This window comes from Rhyacophila brunnea, unplaced genomic scaffold (assembly GCF_057557595.1).
Source record: "Rhyacophila brunnea isolate RB1 unplaced genomic scaffold, BYU_Rbru_1.0 scaffold_6, whole genome shotgun sequence".
NCBI lineage: Eukaryota > Metazoa > Arthropoda > Insecta > Trichoptera > Rhyacophilidae > Rhyacophila > Rhyacophila brunnea.
In genome coordinates this window covers 17,940,654-17,961,973 of record NW_028233276.1, presented here as the reverse complement: position 1 = coordinate 17,961,973, position 21,320 = coordinate 17,940,654, and the positions used below count along the sequence as shown (strand labels likewise).

The 21,320-nt window shown below is 35.6% G+C and overlaps 1 protein-coding gene across 35 annotated transcripts in view; it reads right to left on the bottom strand.

The window, feature by feature from the left end:
• ens (MAP7 domain containing protein ensconsin) overlaps positions 1-21,320 on the bottom strand; it is a 536,619-nt gene that overhangs the window by 46,345 nt on the left and 468,954 nt on the right. For all 35 annotated transcript variants that reach the window (XM_085956431.1, XM_085956432.1, XM_085956447.1 and 32 more), the window contains one exon: positions 14,231-14,290. In XM_085956431.1, the coding sequence (XP_085812557.1) occupies positions 14,231-14,290 (60 nt within the window). The remainder of the gene's footprint in view (positions 1-14,230; positions 14,291-21,320) is intronic.

The window sequence follows — 21,320 nt, the reverse complement described above, 5'->3', positions numbered from 1 at the left end:
ATTACTAATGTAAAATAAGAGATATTAATGCAACGAGTCGTATTATAAGATAGGTAAGTTAATAAGAGAGATTTTTACGCTATTAAAAAAATTCAACATGAATTACACAGCAAACCTATAGAAATTTTAAAGTGTCTCATTAATTACAACATCATCTGGTGTAATACGTAGTAAGTAATGCTGCGACACTAGTGGCATGATTCGAACCAAACGGAGCGGTGTGTTATGGTTGGAACGGAATGGAGATTAACGAAGTGGCGAAAAGTGCCGCGTGGAAAATAAAGCTATGAAAGGGATACGGGAGGTTATTAATGTTTACACGCATCCAGATATATATTATACCCTATTATACGATGCTTGATAAAATGCCAATATTTCATGCTGTCATATCAAAGGGCAAAGCTTTCTATAGTGATTGATTGTGATTCAACTAAATGCCGGATAGGCATTCGCGGTGAACTTTTCTATTCACATATATGAGAGACTAGCGGAAAAAATTATTTCGTCGATATATTAAACGCATGAATTTAGTTATGTTTCACGTATTCCGCTCTACAGTAGGGGTGATCATATTGTATCAGACAAATAGATATAAATGTTATTAGAAGGATCTTAAAAAGATGTTTAGAACTGTATTTTTAATGCTAGAAAATAGTCAATATTAAAACAGGCATGATCTGTTATATATCTAGACAATTTTTTTCATAATTATATCCGTTACTTCACTTTCTCCAAACCCCATCTGGCCGCAATTACAACCTCATTTCTATACAGTCCACTAGATTCTACCATCCATTTTGCCACCAATACAAATACTATTATACTATTTGATACTGCAAATTGATAAACAAATGTATTTAGCCAGGAGCGGATATAATCAAACAGCACTTTGTAAAATTCAATAAAACTCTGAACAAACTTTCATTCGCAATCAGTCGCAGGCCTTCCTGTTTTCCTGCGAATGCCTAACTTTAACTCAGAACTGAATTATTTGGACGTTCTCGACGGAAATAACAATCACAAGAGTTAATGACAATATTATTGCAATACGAATAACAATAACACTGGATATGATCGGTTGTTTTATATTCAAGGATCTTTATAATATTTCCACCAACAGAAAAATAAAGCGATTTATTTGAAATAAAGCTCAACAAAACCACGCCAATAACAACATAACAACTAAGTACATGTAGTTCTTGAAACTATAAGGAACTATATCGTGCTTTCCCAATAAAGCTACCGTTTAAACTAATTTCTTGACATGCGTTAAATGTGTTCAAATCCCACTCGGCCCAAAAAAAATCTAGGTATTTTCTGTGGATTTTCCAGGTTATGTATTTTCAATCCTAATTATTACATTCCTAAAACTTCTGAATCGTTCAATCTAGAATAAAAAAAAATATTAAAAGCTTTAATATTTACTCTAAAGTACCTACTCATTCATTCAATCGCCAAGTAACAAAAATGAACAAATTACTCTTCCCGAATTCTCAAACAGATAAGAAACTCCCACCTCGTTACGCGAATTTATGCTTATGAAGATGTGTGGTGTTTATAAAACATTACCGATGAATGTTGGAATTTGGTAAAATCGATCAGGTACATTCTTAAAATATATTCATAAATGTTGTGATCAAGGTGTATTTTCTGTTCAAACGAAACTATTGGACAAAAGAACAAAAAGATTCATTAAATTTTTGTTTATTAAAAAAATATATTTAAGGGTTGCGATATGAAACAATAGAACAATCAGTAAGAAAAATCGTGGCGAAACTATGATAATATAGTGAAAAATACAAACGCTGATAATACACAGACGTTGTAAATGATTAATACTGATAATAACTGAACCTATTAAATGTACCAAAATAATTTTATTCAATACACATGTGCACTAAGGAATATAAAAAAACAAGTTTTACCCGTTCACTACAGGGTATGAACTCTATAACCCATAGTGAGGTGCCTGGTCTAGATTAAAAAAAGTAAAACAATGAGTGGGAAAATTCGGCATAAAAAAGGACAGTTTATGCTAAGATATCCAGTCTGTATACGTAATATCTTCTAAGGATAATGTAGGTAAGTTTTAAGAAGAGTTAGTGGGGGGAAACTGCCTCGGATTCGCATTATATTGAAATTCTTTGAAGAAACTACGCAGGGCCAAGTGGCGTAAATCTGCTAAGAACGACGATGGGCGAAAACACTTTAAAAGTCAAACATGTGATGTTAAATTTGCGATACATCAAAGGCGAGCATTATACAAAATTTTCGGTCCCATTATAAAGAGACCCTTCCTTTGGTTTAATAAAAATTTCTCTCAATAATTCGTAAAGAAATCTTGAAAAGATATTTGCCAAAGCTAAATTTAATATGATATAAGTTAGTATGGAGAATTATTTATTATATACCATATCTCAAATCAAATCTAAGCATAGATACACACAAAAAGACATGCGTAGACGTAGTCTAAATATATGAAAATTAAGTTGGAAAGAAGGTTACTAATCCTACAATTATTTCATATTATATCTATTTTAATACCCCTATGATGTTATGCTTTATTGACTATCAGAAGGCATTCGACTGCGTAAGATGGAACTGTATGTGGAAGGTACTTCTGGAAATGGGAGTTCCATCACACCTTACCTGTCCCATCAAAAAATTATATAACGATAGCCACACAAAGGTAAGAGTAAATAGTGCGTTTTCTGAGAGTTTCCGAACCGAGAAGGGACTTCGTCAGGGATGTGTTTTATCTCCCCAGTTATTCAATATATATGGATAGCATATAATGCGAAGAGCCCTAGATCATTGGCAAGGCGGAATAACAATTGGTGGCCAGAAAATAAATAACTTAAGATTCGCAGATGATACCACACTAATCGCTGCTGATGAAAGAGAACTCACAGAGCTGCTACACCGGGTAGAGGAAGAGAGTCGCAAATACGGCCTCCTTATTAATAGGAATAATACCAAGTTAATGGTTTGTTGATCGGGCCAACCTTCTACCAACACCAAGTACACTCCAAAACCTCGAAACAGTCGACGAGTTTGTATATCTTGGATCGACCATCAGTGGAAAGGGCGGACGAAGAAGGCGCACACAGATTGCAAAAAATGGGATGACACGCCTTACCACTATGTGGAAGGATCGGGGAATTTCGATTGCGGCTTCTGCAAACATTAGTGTTCTCGATATTTCTATACGGAGTCGAGTCGTGGACCCTGAAGGCAAGAGAACGGAAGGCAATTGATGCCTTTGAGATGTGGTGTTGGCGCCGAATGCTTCGAATTTCATGGACGGAGCACATGACGAACCAGTCAATCATCCAGAGACTGAAGATAAAGGAACGGCTCTTGACGATATGTCTGAGAAGAATTTTGCATTTTTGGACATATTGTCAGGCGCGGACCGGACAACCTAGAGAGACTGGTAGTTTTGGGTAGCCTCCAGGGAAGGCGAAGCAGAGGAAGAGCGTCTGCGTGATGGAGCGACCAAGTGAAAGATCTGACTGGGGGCACTATCCATTCTGCCCTGAGAGAAGCGGAAGATCGAGAAGGATGGAAAGTCTTGGTCGCTCAAAGGATGGCGAAATTTAAATGTGGTCACGATCCTCAGCCATGAGTGCACGACCAAGAAGAAGAAGAATATATATAGTATCGCTCGCACCGTGTGAAGACCGTAAGCATTTCAAAATAATTTTAGATTGACTGTATTCCATTAATTTGTACATATATATATATTATATATTTGTCACTTCGAATACGAAATACGGTCGACTTGTCCCAAAACGCAAATATTCACATTAAAATGCAAATATAGATATAACTGCAGATCAAAGGACACATCTTGTCAATTAATTTACATAGATCGACAAACCGAACCGATAAAATATTTATATGAATAAAAAATGTTAAAAAGTCGTACATAATATCAACAAGATGAAGATAAACATGAGTTATATCCAGCCATCTTCGAAAATATCGTTCCAATTCGACCACAGTAAAAAAAAAAATGTGAAAATTCCATCGAGTATCGTAATAAAAATTATACTCAAAATTGACCGAGCGGCTTACCAGTCGGCTTATAATGTCGTGGGTCCCAGGTTCGAATCCTGGGTCTAGCAAATACAAATATTGTTTTTCGATTTGTTTTGGAATCAGAGTATGGACCTAATAGGAAAAGGAAGTGACTAACATCCATTTCTCGTAAAAACAAGACATCTGTTAATACAAACCTACATTCTGTGGATGCACGTACGACCTTATTAAGATCGGACATGGTCAAAAAGAAAAAAAAGATCGTAATAGAAAAAGTTTAAAAGACTCATCTAGTTATAGTCGAAGCTCTCGCATATAAACATTCAACAAAATATCTGCCACACCGTTATAAAAAAAGAATGTCGACGTCTCCAGTGTAATTCGTTCGCTAACTACCGAAACTAATTTGGCACGGACACTTCATTTGTTAGGAAAGTTATATGACTTTTGTTTTCCACTGGCAATACTGTTAGCTTAGTAAAGTTTCACTGCAGGAATGCTTTCAAAGAATCGACGTAATACTGTGATACTGCAAATAAATTAATGAAAACATTTTGAACAGAACACTACACAGCATATTAATAAGTATAAATTGTACGTAATAATTAACAAATATTATAACATGAAGGTCCAAAAACACAATTAACTAATTAAGACTATGGTTATTTTATATACAAACTTGAAAGGGTTTAAGATATGATAGGAACAATTGTGTAATCACGAAGTGAAATTTTAAATGAAAGAATATTTTTTGTTTAAATGTAAACTGTATAAAAGCAGACAACGTTTAGTTTGGAGAGAACATAACCATTGTGGGGTAATTGTCAATTTTTCTTGATGGAAAGACATTCTTAATAAATTTAATATAGTATCTGTTACACATAAATTAATAACAACCAAAGGTAGTTTCGTCCCGTTAGAATAAAATTTATTTGACATAAAAACACAATCAATCAATCATCTTTATTAAATTAAATAGAATAATCAGGTACCAACTAGGTCGAGTCTAGTACTACCAATGACATTAATATGGACGAAGCATCTGGAAAAAAAATGCTCACTTTTTTGTCGGGTCTGCCGAATGGCATTATCTGTTCTAACGCCATTACAATAAAGGTGATATTGCTATAAATTCCCAATGCTTTTTGTCGGGTCTGCCGCATGGTTCGGTTCGAACGGGTTCGCTCAAATGTACATTGATACTAGAAAAACTGTTCTAACGCCATTACAATAAAGGTGATATTGCTATGAATTTCCGATGCGTGATATCGCATAATGGATATTGCGTGACATCTACCTATGCACATGCAAATGTTGCTATGGGCGAATTTACTTGCTAGCTACTGTACTGAGTGCGTCGTCCATTAATAATGTCATTGAGTATTACTAAACCAATAAAGGGTAGCTGACAATTGCAACTCCACAGGAGAGTAATTTGAAAAAAAGAATTTTATCGTCGCAAATTTTGAACTTGTAACTTTGTCAAAAAAAGGGTTGCTAAAGATGACATTCCTAAATAACACATTTTCGCCAAAATGTCCAAGACGTCTTTTAGACCTAAGCTCGATAGATTGGGTTTTATTGTAATTTATAAGATTACTATAATATATTCATATTCAAGGAAACTTTATCTTTAACAGTAAGTACGTACGCATGGATAATTAATTCTATAAGGCATTAACAAACTCAGGCGTTTCTCTTTTAACTTAAATTAACTCCTCCGTTATAATTCTTAGCGCGCCATTTATGTCGGTGATTTATTGACAATGCCGAAAGTTAAGTTATATCGCATTTCCACTAGAAAAGCGAAAAACAATCCGGAATAGGATGCGAGAAAAAAGCGTTTGAAGAAAAATATTAATCTCATTTCCGGTTCATACAGAGATAAGTAAATATGAAAGTGGATTTTGCCATGATTTTAGTGAGTGGGGCTAAAGGTAATAACAGTAGGTAATTGGTTGTTTTCTTACAAATTTGTACTTAGGATTTTAAGAAGCACATTATTATATTTAAATTATTATAATTTATTGTTTATACTGGTAACACTGGCATTACATTACAACTATAGATTTCTCACATGCGGCCAAACGTGTTAATTTCGATTAATATTGTGCAGTATAGAATAATATAATATTATTTATCACAATTGTATACCTAGTAGTTGGTACTTTAAAAAAATGTTTACTATCCGAATGGGAATAGTTGGAGAAATTCAATTCGATACGGGATATCTGGGACTCTCGACTGTACTTGGTTAAATTTCGCCTATTAGACGCTTTCATTATCACGGTGCTGCTTTACGGAGTCGTGGCGTTCAAGATCCTTGAACTGGGTGCGCGGTGGGTGATGAGGAGGAGAAGCCTGTCATCAGGCTGGGAGTGAAGTGGTCACGTCGGACCCGGCTGCTGTGGATGTCTCAAAAGAATTGTAACCAGGCACGCCTGTTCTTAAAGCCAACGGGATTTTCGCGTCCTAAAAAGCTGCTGAATACAGAGTGTAGAAGGCGAAACTACTAGATCATCTGGGAAGAAGACTGGCGAGCGACAGAGATTCTTCACGACGCAGTGTGGTGTCCATATATAATCCAACTACAACTCGGCATGGTCGAAGAAGAAGAACTGCCCTTTTCACGTTACATAATTCCTTTTCAAGCACAAACTCACAAGTAAAATGTTTGTAAAAGTAAATAATATGTGATTTAACAAACAACTCAACAAGTGAGCTTAATATACATACGTGTCGTATTTTCAATATGTGATGAATACTAAGTGATTTTAAAAGCTTAAAGTTAAATATTGATTTAAATTCATATACTTACAATATAACCCATTGTAATTAAAACAACATATTATACATGAAGATTGTTTATTTGTTTATTCCGTCAATGTAGACTGCTTATTCAAATTCGGTTATAACAAATAGATAATTTGGAATAGATAGTATTAGTAGGTATTGAAATTGTCTAACATGGCGCAAGACATGTGTGACACAAATAAAACATATTACCGGAAGAACATCGATATCTGGGGAATTAATCGGGAGAAAGATAACTAATCGGCGGACAGTCGACCGGCCCGAAAGTGACTCGGGAGGGCAATCCGCAAATAGGCAATCATTTCTGCCCGATCGCTCCGAATGCGATATCACAGAGTGAGGCAATGGGAACTCGGGAAATGGATTACGACTGAGTTAGGTGCACGCCGGCAGTAAGCACGACCCCTCTGAGGACTTTCAGCGAGGCGGAAACGAAACCGCCATCTTAAGTGCCTTCCGAGATAAATTTTATCGCATAAAAGTGCGCGAGTGATAAAAACTGAATGCGTGAGACCGACGTTAGAATATGCATTAAAAAAGATAAATCGTTATTATATTGTGAAGTAAAAACATACTAGCACTCCTGCGGGTTGAAATGTTTACAAGAAAGTGTTTTAAAATAGGTTTATATAATATCTACAAAATGTTACATCTGATCATATCTCCAATATACCTAAATCTAATAGTATCATCATGAACTGTTGGCTATTTTGTTTGAAATGTTGTAATTTGTTGATAAGTTTAATAAAATGCGTTCTCTTCTGACATGATTTGTGGACTATGACTAAACTTTTGCTATTTATTGGATATATTAGCATTATTAGTTTACTTAGATCGTTCTAAGGATGAGGTTGTGGCTTCAACATATAACCAGTAAATTTAAAAAAAAACCTTCGGTGTATTGATGCAGTTACCACTCATTTCTGCCACTATGCCATGCCTACTGTGTTTATAACATTATATATTACTAATTCTATGAATGTGCATAATGTGACGGAATTAATAGATTGCCGATACCAAATCAACGTAAGTAAATACTATATTGCAGACAACGAACATTGATTAATAAAAATAATATGTTACAAATAATATAACATGCGAATTTATGTGTAGGGCTTAAATGTTTTTAACCTCACATTTCATGCCTCGAAAAAGGGTTCAGTCAATAACCATTCCGCTATAATAGGAGAGAACTTAATCCACAGATTAAACGGTACAGAAAATATGATAACATAATTGCGACATCGAAATTAAAATAGGTAGGTAGCAGTAATATTATAGATGTATAACATAAGGTCGTTGTGTCAAGAAATAAATTTAATACAGGTATATCTTCGATATAGCTAGAGTTACTTATTGGATAACCAGACAATACGTATGGAAATTTACCATCCTGAGAAAGGATAATAATTGAAAGCCGCCAACGTGGGAACAATTCAATCTAACGGGAATTTCCATACGACGACCGATCAAAGGGTGAAAGTGAATCGAATCGGTTCGCCCCCGAGGAGACGAGACGTCAAAGGCTTTGGAGTGTATACAATGCCTAAAATTGGATGGAATAAGGAGGTGTAGGCAGGTATCGATTCGTCCCGTAAAGGAGTCGGTGCTTTAATTAATGGTTCAATTTATACGAATATTGAAAATGAATGGCGTCAATTCGATGTTTTAGTATTGTACGTAATCCCCAATCATTTACCATAGTTTTACATAATAATTATTAAAATAATGATTATAATGAGTTATACCCAGTGGCGGTTTGTGGATAAGATATTTGGGGGTGCTGCGTTTGATTAAAAATAAAAGTTTATTTGGATTATGTTTTACTATTAAAATTAAATATAAATAATTAATTATATTAATAATTAAAATAAAGAACTTTGCATAAATTGCTTGCAGAAATAAATTTTAACAATGTTAATAAATCATTATAGCTATATTTCTTCCCTCGCTGGGGAGCGCGTGCTCACGCGCGACGCCGCAACGGGGAAATACTGAAATCGGACTGTCTGTCCCGCAGTACCGAATAGGCTTCCATTTGGGAGCACCGCTGCCCGCGCCCTCCTTCGCCCATTCGAGAATATTCTATTGAAATCAATCGGTACTAAAAAATTGGTGCAAAATCAAGTACCTACGGCGGTGTATGATAATATTGTTGGATGTATCGATGCGCGGGCGTGCTGATTACACGCTTAATAATATTGATATTTTCATATAATATACATAAATTTATGTATATTACAATATTAGAGTTGTCTCAATTTGCTTGGGGGTGCTGGAGTACCGCAGTGCATATGGACGAGCCGCCACTGGTTTATACCTAATAACAAAATATCGTAAATCACAGATGGGAAGATTTGAATGATAGCCTGCGATTTATGAAGGCGAACTTTCAAGGAGATCAGACTCAGAGAATATCAGATTCACTACAAATCGGAATGGTTCACACTATGGCAATATTGTAGTTTTAATGTGCCTACTTAACATTTTTTATAAACTATAATATGAAAGCAGTGATTGACAAAATTTTGTGAACACATGAGGTAGTAAAAGGTAAGAAATGCGTTAGACACGGTCTCTATCCACTATTGATAAGAGGAGATGTTGATTATGTCATTTACGGACGGTAATAGGATGGACCGGTTAAATTGATAAGATGCAATGGACCTAGAGGTCTCCACAAGATCCCTGGGCAGCCCCAGTTGCAGATGGCCGGATAACGTTAAGAGGCTGTGTGAGACCGACTGGAGAAAACTCAGGACAACACACTTGAAGGGCGGTTGAGAGAATATGGCGAAAAGTAACCGTGTGGAAAATGTGCACATATTTAAATATTTGAGATGTGAATTCTGACCATAATGATTTCCCGCGGGACCGATGAATAGATAATTTTGATCTTTCGAGCTAACGAAGTGGACACAAGCCCTCGGCGGGTGTGTGGTCATTTTAATTAATTAAATAGTGACGTCACGGCGGCAGCATCAGGTAAATTGCTCCGGTCAGCCTTTCGGAAGTTTTCGCAAAATTAAATTTAAATTTTCAAAACCCACCCGGGGTCGCCGTAGGGATATAGTTATTTACGTTTAACGATCAAAGTGCTTGGCACGGAATTAAAGTCATTCCAGAGAAACCACGAAGCAAAATAGGTGAATGAAAAAAACCTTTAATGGATTACGTAAACATAAATAATTGATTGCAATAAAGGTAGAGGCAATTGGGTACGGTGTATCCCACTGAAATCCAGCCGCACGAGGTTAGTCAAGTTAAAATACAAATTATCTGTTTGACGTTATGGCGAAAGGAACTAACCAACCACACTTTACCTCAGCTTAACAGCCAAGCAGAGTTAAATTTATACTATAAAATATATAGAATTATTATCGATTCAGCGTTTTATGGAAGTTAAACAACATGTGTATTATTAAGGCTATACTTCACCTGAGGCATGGTCTAAAAACATCGTTACTACGCGACGCGCATATTGTGAAAACGAAGCGTGATCATTTAATGTTATGTTCATTATTATATTAGTAATAATAATAATATATTCATTGACATGTTTTTTTTTTCGAGTAAATGCGTAACGTTTTTTAGCAATCTTTACACGATTTAATAATATATTCCTCCAACGCCATCACGAAACAAATTGACGTGCTCACAGCTCAACTATCGCTCTTCGATTGGCAACGAGTGCGAAATTACGTCCCACCTATTGTTGAAAATTATTTTCCGTTTCACTGATGTATGCTCTTAAAAGAAACACACCATGACAGCGAACACTAAACTCAAAACTTGATCATAATAGCATATAGCGCAACGTCGCATGGGAGGGTGCATGTTGGGCATAACACGTAAAGATCGCAGAATAAACCAATTCATAAGGAAGCAGACAAGAGAACGCGATGTGATAGAGGTCGCTAAACAGATAAAATGGCAATGGGCTGCCATGTCGCTCGGCGAGTGGATATACTGGTGGACAAATGCCCTCAACGGGCACTGAACGCCCACAGGGACGCCCTAAAATCCGCTGGATAGACGAACTCGTAAAGTTCGGTGGTTAATTAGTGAAATAATTGGGCCCATCGGGCCGGACCGTCCGACCTAGTGGCGATAAAATCCAACTATAAATGCGTCGTCTTATTGCGGACGCAAAGATCTCTTCGCATATTATGTAGTTTAGTATGTCCGTATTGTTTTTTACATATGTAAATTAATTAGAATCATTTATTTTTGTCGATTCTCCGTGCTCCTCTCTCCTATGGGCATTTTTAATGGAATGTCTCTGTAAACTCAGTTAAAGCACACTTGGGTGAAAGGCGACCTCAGTCTTGGGCATCCTGAGACATTCCCTGACGTAAACAACTGGTGCTGCTTCACATCCAAACGTAGAGCCTCGTCATACGCTCGATTAAGACCGAGTGTGGTGCGGGGCGAGTTGGTATGGAGGGAACTATTAGGTAGTGAAATAATTTAAAAAGAAATTGCGGTTGAAAGTTGGAAAGTGACACTATAAAAGTAGGTACCTATAAAGAGTATAAAGTAATGAAAGGAAAAAGAATATTATGTACAAAGAAAAAATGAAAGATATTTTGAATATCTCATTGTCATATCTTTCTACTTGTTCGCAATTAAAGTGGGGTGAATTTTCCTCCCGAATGAAATGAGTCTCAAATAAACCAGTAGGTATACATACGATGGTGTCCCTGCCGCGTCATCTCGATTCACGGAGCGAGATTACTCAGCTCGCCTCTACAGGCGGGGAGGGCTTTATCGGTCGCTGATAAGGAAAATGGGAATACGAGAGGGATCGCAAGACGAGAAATGCGGAGAAAAGTTAATTTATAAGGTGGCCGTGAGAAATTAGTACGAAGAGACGGAGTGGATATTCCCACGAAGGAGAAAATATTATTTGAGTTAATGTAGATTTAATGTCTGTGAGAGTTTTCCACAATATATTCAAAATAATTTAACAGGTATAAGCAATTATTTTGTTTTATTCAACGATGTATATATGTGACATTAAACATACATAATTAAAAACAACTTTACAAACATGTATATGAGAAATATGAGAAATATGTGTGGAATCCTACAGCTAACTTTAATATAATTTAATAATAAGATTATAGTTACTAGATTCGTAACGATGTTGCCTGGCTAGTTGGCCAATGGTTGAAACTATTTTAGTAGTCGAATTAATGGTAATATAAAATTAGTATTCAGTCACTCAAACATGACAGTTATAAGGCATTACTTGTAGCCGCCATCTTCGGCAACTTTTTCGGCAGTTCAGTATTGTGTATGTATAGGGTATGAAATATTTGCTGTTGTATTTGAATGTATGTCTATATGCGTACCTACAATAATAATTGACACTGTCTATCCTATCACAGACATTCATATATAATATATCATAAGGTGAAAGCTTTGGCTTTGATATAAATAAACCACGTATCTTGTTCGCAATGTCAATATATGTATTATGAATAAACAATATATCATGAAACAAATTATGATTCAGGAGTTAACTAAGTAATACAGTACACCTTAAATAATTGTGGAAATTATCAGTTTGGTTAAATCAAAGAATATCTTGGAATATTTGCAGGTTATTCAGACGCGAGCGGCATTCAGTTTACAGAATAGGAGTAAGTGAAAAAAATGTTCAATGCTTATGTAAATAGAAAAATAATCTCAGAGTGCCCAATTTAATCTTAACGTGATAATTCAGTGTGGGTACATAAAAGCGGCAACTATGGTCCTGAGGGACCACATTTGTTAGCTAAGCGCGGTTTCTAACTGTGAATTCTTTTACACGGCACGTTGGCACGAAAATAAAAAATAAATAAAACAACAAAATAATGCGGAAATTCGGAGCGGCAAGCGAAAACAAACTTAAATAATTAGACAGGAATTTGGTAAAAAGAAAATTTATCTCTTTCGCTTTATATAAAAAGGTGTACGTTAACGAAATTAAAAAAAAAAGTGGAGGACAAAGGATAAAATTTCGTTATTGTTTGTGGATATTTTACAACGGAGGAAACTTCCAAGGGTGGAACGGGATGTTTATATAAATGATAAGATGAACAATAGATGCCGTATGACATTTAAAAATTTTGCTTAATAAGTACTAACGCCAAGACGTTAAAAAATAGCCAAGTAAAGAAAGTACGTACATTTAAAAAAATATTATAGCCAGCAAATCTGCAAGTAATCGAATGCTTAAAAAAATACTTTCGAATGAATACTTGGTGGATTTTAAATTCCAAGTGATACAAGTTCTGTAATCCATAGGAATCGGGTTAGCGACACGTATTTCACCGTTCGCCATCTTCAACTGTAATAAAGATATGATATACCTAGAATTCTTCTTTTTTTCTTCTTTCGACCATGTCCGATCCTAATAGGATCATATGGGCCTTCACAGAGTAGAGGTTTGTATTGACAGATTTTGTTTTTTTACGAGAAATGGATGTCAGCCACTTGCTCAACCTATTAGGTCCATACCCTGACACACACAAATTGAAAAACAATATGTGTACTTGCCAGACCCAGGATTCGAACCTGGGACCGACGGCATTATAGTCCAATGCTTAAGCCGCGCGGTCACCGTGGGCCTAGAATTAAGAATGTAAAATGCTATATTGGATATCATCACCATCATCAGCTGGAGTCGATTCACTGCTGGATGAAGGCCATAGCTCATTTTAATCTTCTCGGTCTCTAGTTATTCGCTGCCACGTACACCCACCGAACAGTATGAATAATTCGCCTATCCAGCGGATTTAAGGGCGTCCTTGTAATCGTTAAGAGTCCCTTGGGTACCGCTAGATGACAACACATGTCTAGCGGCTAACCACTGGCCGAGCGACATGTCTAGCCCATACACTTGAATAATTCTCCTACAGTGGAACCATGGGTATATGTATACAGTGAAACCATGGGTATATATGTATACAGCAAAACCAGAACAGTAGCGTTACAACTGCGAATAAATTTTGCCGCAACGATGGCACCACTATAAAATAATTCTAGCATACTAGCATACATGATTTGGAAAATACTAAAGAACGTAAAAAAATCTTGAACCAAATGGGGTTCGAACTTAAATCCATCACATCCACGAGCTGTCTTCAAAAATTTTTTGATATGAATGCAGGTACTTGAGTCTGTAATACCAATTTTCAATGGATATTTTTTTACAACTTACTTATTCACCGGTTTCACCTTAGAATTACATGATAGCAAGTATCACATTTTCAATTTCAGCATTGAGATTAAATGATAACCCGTTATGGATTCAACGACACGTAACATAAAGTAAAAAGAGGGATTGGATCTTAGAAGTAAAATGTTATCAATCGCTATTCACCTTTGTTGGCGGAGGCCGGGCGACTCTGCCTTTGGTTGGCGTCCACTGGAGCGGCGCCCGCTGAAACAAAACGCAAAACATTCTCTTAGTAAAACAAAACACGAGATTTATGTTAGACACCCTCGACTTAAACTACTTGGAAGTGGACACCGCCTACGACGTTAGAGGTGAAATAAAAACGTAGAGGGTCTACGGTCGTCGGCGTAGATCCGCTACACGTCGCGTAGCACTGTGAATAATTATTGTCAGGAGCAAGTTTCAAGCCTGCAGAACGTTTATTCGAACAGGTATTAGTCACTAAAATATTAATTATTTACATAGTAATGCATATCGCTATAAAACAGATGACAAGTTTACACAGTAAAGACGATTTGAAACAATCAGTAATATTGTAAAGCATCACATAATATGTCAGGATCATTTATACTTGATAATGTCGGCAACGCAGAGAGAAGTATTTGGAAATATACTCAATGCTATATATAAATTCTGGAGGCAAAAATAATTTTAACTACTCAAATACAATACGCGTGGTTATGTGTGGAGCGTGATCGACGTTTGTTCGTGCCCGTTTAACCTTTAAACTAGTAAATATCTATGTAGTACAAGCTCTCGTATTCATCAGACCAGCGTGACAAATGTATCCGGCTGACAAGGGTCTGCAGACTCCTTAAGCCCTGACAGACACGATAATATATCATGACGAAGAAGACGAATGTTAAAATTCAACGTTCGCCACGGTAATACGTATATTAAACATAAGCAAACCATTATAACATGGAATTAATCTTTGCGCTGATATTAATTTCACCGCAAATAATTTATGCTATTTTAAGCAGTAGCGACGACGTTACCAACAATTAATTACCGTTTAATGAAAAATAATATCTATTCACGAGCATTTAACATATAGGTACTGTACATTAATTAGTATCTCTAATATATATGTAGATGACGCCGTATTTCGTGGCTTAAGAACCTCCGTAGTTGGTACGAGTGAAACTTCAACGAATGTTTCGGGTATCCGAAAACAGAACGAAGATCGTCCTGATGATGGCTGACATATGGGTAAGAAGATATTTTAATCCAACCCCATGAAGAGCGGCGCCTATAAAATTATAAAACTCTCAAATCGAACAAGTTGTTTTATCGGTTTAAACATTTATATAAAAAACCATGACACATTTTTGTAGCAGGCAAGTATCAAAGCAGTGTGACATTGTATTTATCACTCAAGGGGGGAGCGATGATCCTAAAGAATAGTATGATAAGTTAGCTACCAATTTTAAAGTACGATTTAGCACCATATATGATCCCATAATTTAGTCACTAGCCAAAAAAAAAACCAAGTGCAGTGTGATATTTTGTATCTATAATTGAATATGCATAGTTTAAATTTATTATGTATTTATCTATAGTCGATTTCGCAATCATTATCAATTGGTAGTTTATATTAATTTTAATATCTACTAAATTACCGTAAAACAGTCCGAATGTGCACTAGTCTTTTCGGTTATTTACCTCTAAACAGCAGGGACTATTCACCACTGATCTCGAGTGGTATGAAAATAATCGTAGTTTAGTTTGCGAGTATTTCGACAACTTCTCTTGAAAGTTTTATATGAGAAAGTTGATCCGAGATTAAGGCACCTACCTCTATCATCGTTAAGCTTAAAGCGCCCTCTCGACTTAACCCGAATACTTGAATACTTTACGAAATTACTTCATTCAGAGGCGGTGTATTATTTTTGCTCTACCTACTCACTATACGGGCGATAAAATGTAGTTAATGAGATATGCAAGAAAAGTTTTCTAATGTAACGAACGAAAAATGTTACAAATAAGGAAAATCCGCTCCTATACGATACGTAGCTATTCAATAAAATTGAATATGGAGATATTTAATCACATTTATTTAATAAGGATTGGTAGCAAAAATTATTCTTTAATTGGGCACAACGATGCCGAATGAGAAACCCGACTTCATATAATAGATTCTTATGAAATAGTACAAACATTTCATCAAATAAATTTATATTGAAATATTTTTTTTATATCAATAGATTAATATACAATTACAATATAATGCTGCTAATTTTTTATAGGTTATAGAAGTTAATAATTCCGTAATTATTTCAATGGATTTTAATAAATGTTATGTCGACAAAACTGTCAACAGTATAAATTAATTGTGGGCTTCATAAGTTCCAGTATATTACAATCTTTTGTGGTCGCGTTAAGCCCTCAGAATGCCTAAAACAATACAGCGACAAAAATATGGCAAACCCACGAGTGTTTTCAAAATGGCAGCCGAAATATTCACAGAGAGGGCGCAAAGTAATTGTTTTTAACGGCCGAATCTTTTGTTCGTTCCGTTTTTAAATGGCGAATGTTCCGGCCGTTACTCTGGCGGGCGGCATTAAGAGATAATTCCTTGTCCGCGCGGGTCTCCGGTCCCCCATCTCAGACCCAAACAAACACTCGGCGCGGGCGAGAGGGCGTTTATTGTTGAAGTTGTCCCACGGAGGCATTTGAGACACTTTGAGACCTGCTGTCCGAATTTACAACACGTGGCCGCTCGTTTATTAAAATGCAGATTAAACCAAATAGCCACTAGAATGCGTAAATGTTAAGTAAACAATACAATAAAGATACAAAATAACGCGAGGATAATATTCACCCATCCCTTTTGTTTCTTCATTTGAATTATTCTCAAAATACGGCATTAAAAATAATATATTGTACCAATTAAAAATAATCCGCCTCCTTAATCCTGGGAATATTGTTGGACAAAATAGTATTATAAGATAATCGTCTATTAGCTGAAATAAACAATACAATCACGAAAATACCAATTGTTATCACGGCGCTAAGAAAGTTTTGAACGCCCCTACAAGCTCGATGCCACGTTTTTAATTTGTTGATATTTGACGACACTTGTACGTTAATTTATAATATTAAATGGTGTCAAAGTAACGTGATGTTACACATAATGTGTCTTCAAGACATCTGGAGGTCAGACTATGATATCAAGAGCAGATTTAAAAGGCAAGAAGAACCTTAAAACACGAAACATTTATTCTTCAATCAAAACATAAACCTGGACACCCGACGCGTGACGATTAGGTTCTACAGTATATCCGTATTGGTATAAGGAGCCGAAACCTGCACGCTTAAGAAAGGGACCACCAGAAGACTAGATACTTCCAAGATGTGGCTGTATCCGCCGTCCGATGGTAACTTCTTGGGTTGATCCCGTCAACACTTGCAACATGATAAATAAATAGCCAGCCACTTGGATTTACTTTACCATTTTAACTGGATTTCAGACAACTAAAAATGATTATTAATTTAATGTTATTATAACAAATCTTGAACTTCAAACGAGACTAGAACGACAGATTTTGTATAACGAGGGGTACAACAATCTTCCAACAGTTGTCAGTAAATTACAAAATTACTGTGCTTTGACTCTGACGTAGAGACTATGAATGTCAATGGTAAAATTATTGCAGATCAGATTATTCCATTAGGCAAATTCGCCGATTACGCAGGACTGTGAAAACAAAATCATTATATGGACAATTTACCAACCAATTGAAAACACATAAAAAAAGTTAAATCGTTTATTAACAAGAATAACACAAGATATATGTATTGGAAAAGTCTTGTGAATAATTTATGAGATAATAGTTCTGGGAGAATAAACTGTGGCTGAAAAACACGATAGTCAATTTACAGTCGCTTTGAAATCATATTCGCGCATACGTAAGGATTGAAAGCGATCCAGGAATATTATGCTCATAAAAAATAATATTGTGGTAGGTATCTAACAAAATAACAATTGAAATATTTCATAACTCAATCATCATTGCAAACATTACAGAATTTAATTTTATAAGAATACGCCTGGATAAAACAATGTTTAATTGCGGTATATGACAGATACGGGTTGTAAAGTTTGCTACAAAGTAACTAGTGCTAAATTATTGTAGAATTAATCTTAGTAACCTTTACTTTCATATACTTATTTAGGTTATGTCTACATCAAGATCGTCTGTATATTATTTATTTAGAACATGGTACTAAATTGCGAAATACCATGGTAGAGATAGTTATTGATTATTTTCGAATGGAATGCGATAACTTGATTAAATTAAAGTAGCCAAGAATTGCATATTTCGTTCAAATTATTACCATTTATTTCAATATGCAATAATCATCATTTTCTACAAACCACCATATTGCATTTAAAGTATGAGAAATAACTAGCACTACCATCGAAATTTATAGTTTCGTGCCACGGCCTGTGTGAGCCTTGCATCCATATATAGGTTTTATTCCACGTCTAGTTGTATAATTTAATTTAATGATTAATCTTATTATTATTACTTTCGCATATACTGGGAAGGTTTGATTTAACGTCTTTTATCACGATGTAGTAATTTTAAACGAGTAGCGATACTCTCTGCCAAAATAACAAACGTCAATCCTAGGCTGCGAAATGGTTTCCAAGAATTTTCGTCGAGATAAATTTCTCGGGCTCTTCAAATTATACGGCCCCGTAAAAGTATGGGCCGTATAACGATATCTTTGTGTGTGGAAAAATCAGACGAGCGTGGCAAGTAAGCGTTAACACGACGGCGTGTAACGTATGGAACGGTCCTCGTAAAATTTATCGCAGTAGAGATTTCAGCGGATGTCATAAAACGAAAAAAAAGTGGGGTGATACAAAGATGTCTATAGTTTCTGTGAGAATACTCCAAGAGCAACGATGTACTGTTTCAATATATTATAGATATCCTGAAATATGCATTCATGTTATACTGAATAGGTACATCAGAGACATAAACAAATCTGTGTAAATATACCGAGGACATCAATCTGAAGAACAGGCTGTTACAAAGACTTCACCGAGCGGTAGGTTTGATCACGACTGTTGATGATAATGAAATTACTTACTGTACGATTTATTGCATTTGAATTAATACAACGTCGTTCGTCAATAATTAATACTTTGAACGCTGAAGACGCACCTGGCGCGTAATGACCAGGCGGCCGATCGATGTAATTAACGTGCATGTTAAAGGTGGTAATTAAAAAATCATTATCTAGTCAGCAGCGAATCTGTTTTAAAATAATCTCTATCCACTAATAATTGACAGCTAACACCATCAAAATTAATACAAAGTTTAATTAAAATTTTATATAAACTATATATCCGTCGACAAACAAAAGCAACATGGTGTAACCCACCAATTAGGGTAAATTTACATTTTTGTTGATTCGAACAAGGAATTTAAATATACACACTGTGTAAAATATCAGAATGTTTTGGCGAATAGTTTTCTTTCAAATAAAAAGAAATGTCATTATTCTATGTAAGTATATAAGACCAAAAACTAATTGCAAAATGTCATAATATTATGTCTTCCTCGCGAGATATAGATAATTTTGTATTGGAATATTTTGAACATTTTCACTTGGTTTGCGTTATATACTGCAAAAAATGTACAGAATAAACAAATATTCACAGCTTCATTATAAATTCCATTACATACAGAATTGTGGGTTACGTCATATTACTGTTTGTCGAACGATATGTAATTATTTAAGGCACGAAGTCAACAACCGTTTGACATAATATTTGAAATAGTGGATGTCATGTCACACTGGAAATAAAATGAGAAATCAATAAGCTGACACGATGTGTTGTCAATCGTGCCAATAGCTTTGAAATAGAAATTCCGATTGTAATCACTTTCATTCACATTACTGGGCCATAAATAGTATGTCGCGTTGTACGAGCAGCCAATAACCCCAGAAGGTGGGGGAGAAAAAAGCGCGACGAGACCCTATGCGGCAATACCGTAAGCAAACTACCGACACACGATATAAGGGGTAGGGTGTAACTCGTAATGGAAACAAAACAAATCCGCCAATCCGGTCGTGTGGTGTGATAAAAAAGCCGTTTATGACATATCAATGAGGCGGAGGCGTATAGGAGGAAATGTAACACAACATCTTATTTAGAATGTCAGGTAGAATACCGATCCGAAATATGATAGAAATTGCAATCTACAAATAGAATTCCTAAATATAACCCCGGAAATCTAAAATTCAATTCTTAACGTAAAATTTTACTGTGTACAGCTTCATCCCGCAAGCTACATTGTACAGGTTTATTTGAGTAGCCATTGTACATCACACATAGAAATGCATTATAATTTTCCCACTGAAATGACAAATATATAACGACTAACAATCATTATTTTATCTACTTCAGCAGGATAACTTTGACAGATGAAAGCGATTTAAAAAAAAAAGATTCAATCCAATGCATATGCATGTCGTCCACTTCTACTGAAATGACACTAACCCATTTGAAAAAAAATGCAAACGATTGAAAATGCATTAAAAATTTTTTCAAGGCTCAATAATCTGCGATTCCATTATTCGACATGTACGCCGGCGTTGTAAGAACAGCAGGCTTGATGTGAGCCTTTCATGCATTTTCTTTGATAGTCCCCACAAAGCGGGCATTCTAAATTCACTAATTTTAGCGCGCGCATTATTTTCTTTCATACAGAGGTAAATAAATTAACGAACGCCCCTCGAATGAATGTCAACAGTATTAATTGATTCTAATGGATTTAAGTTGTGTACTATTCCATTTCAATGGAGTAGTACCAAACTTTAATCCATTAAAATTTAAATTAAAATCAAGTACCTTCGGCCGATAGTATTAATTGATGTGTAACTATTAAAAAGTGTTCCTAATTTCTCTTTTCTTCTGCGGCCGTTTAATTTAAGCACTTCTCCTACTGAAATTTGACTAAAGATGACAAAAACGTGTCGACGTGTCGTGTCGTATTTTCAAAAGTGGTTAACTCAAATTACTGGCAATGGTAAATCACTAATAAATAAAGAGTGTTTGACATTATGTGATTTTCAGAAACCGCCAAATGTAAGATCAAATGGCTTCAAAGCCTACTAAATATGGGACTGGTTTCAAATTCAGTATGTTTCTTTTCAAACAGCGTCAAAACCATTTCAACCAATCACGTCATCGAAAAGGCAGACATCATTT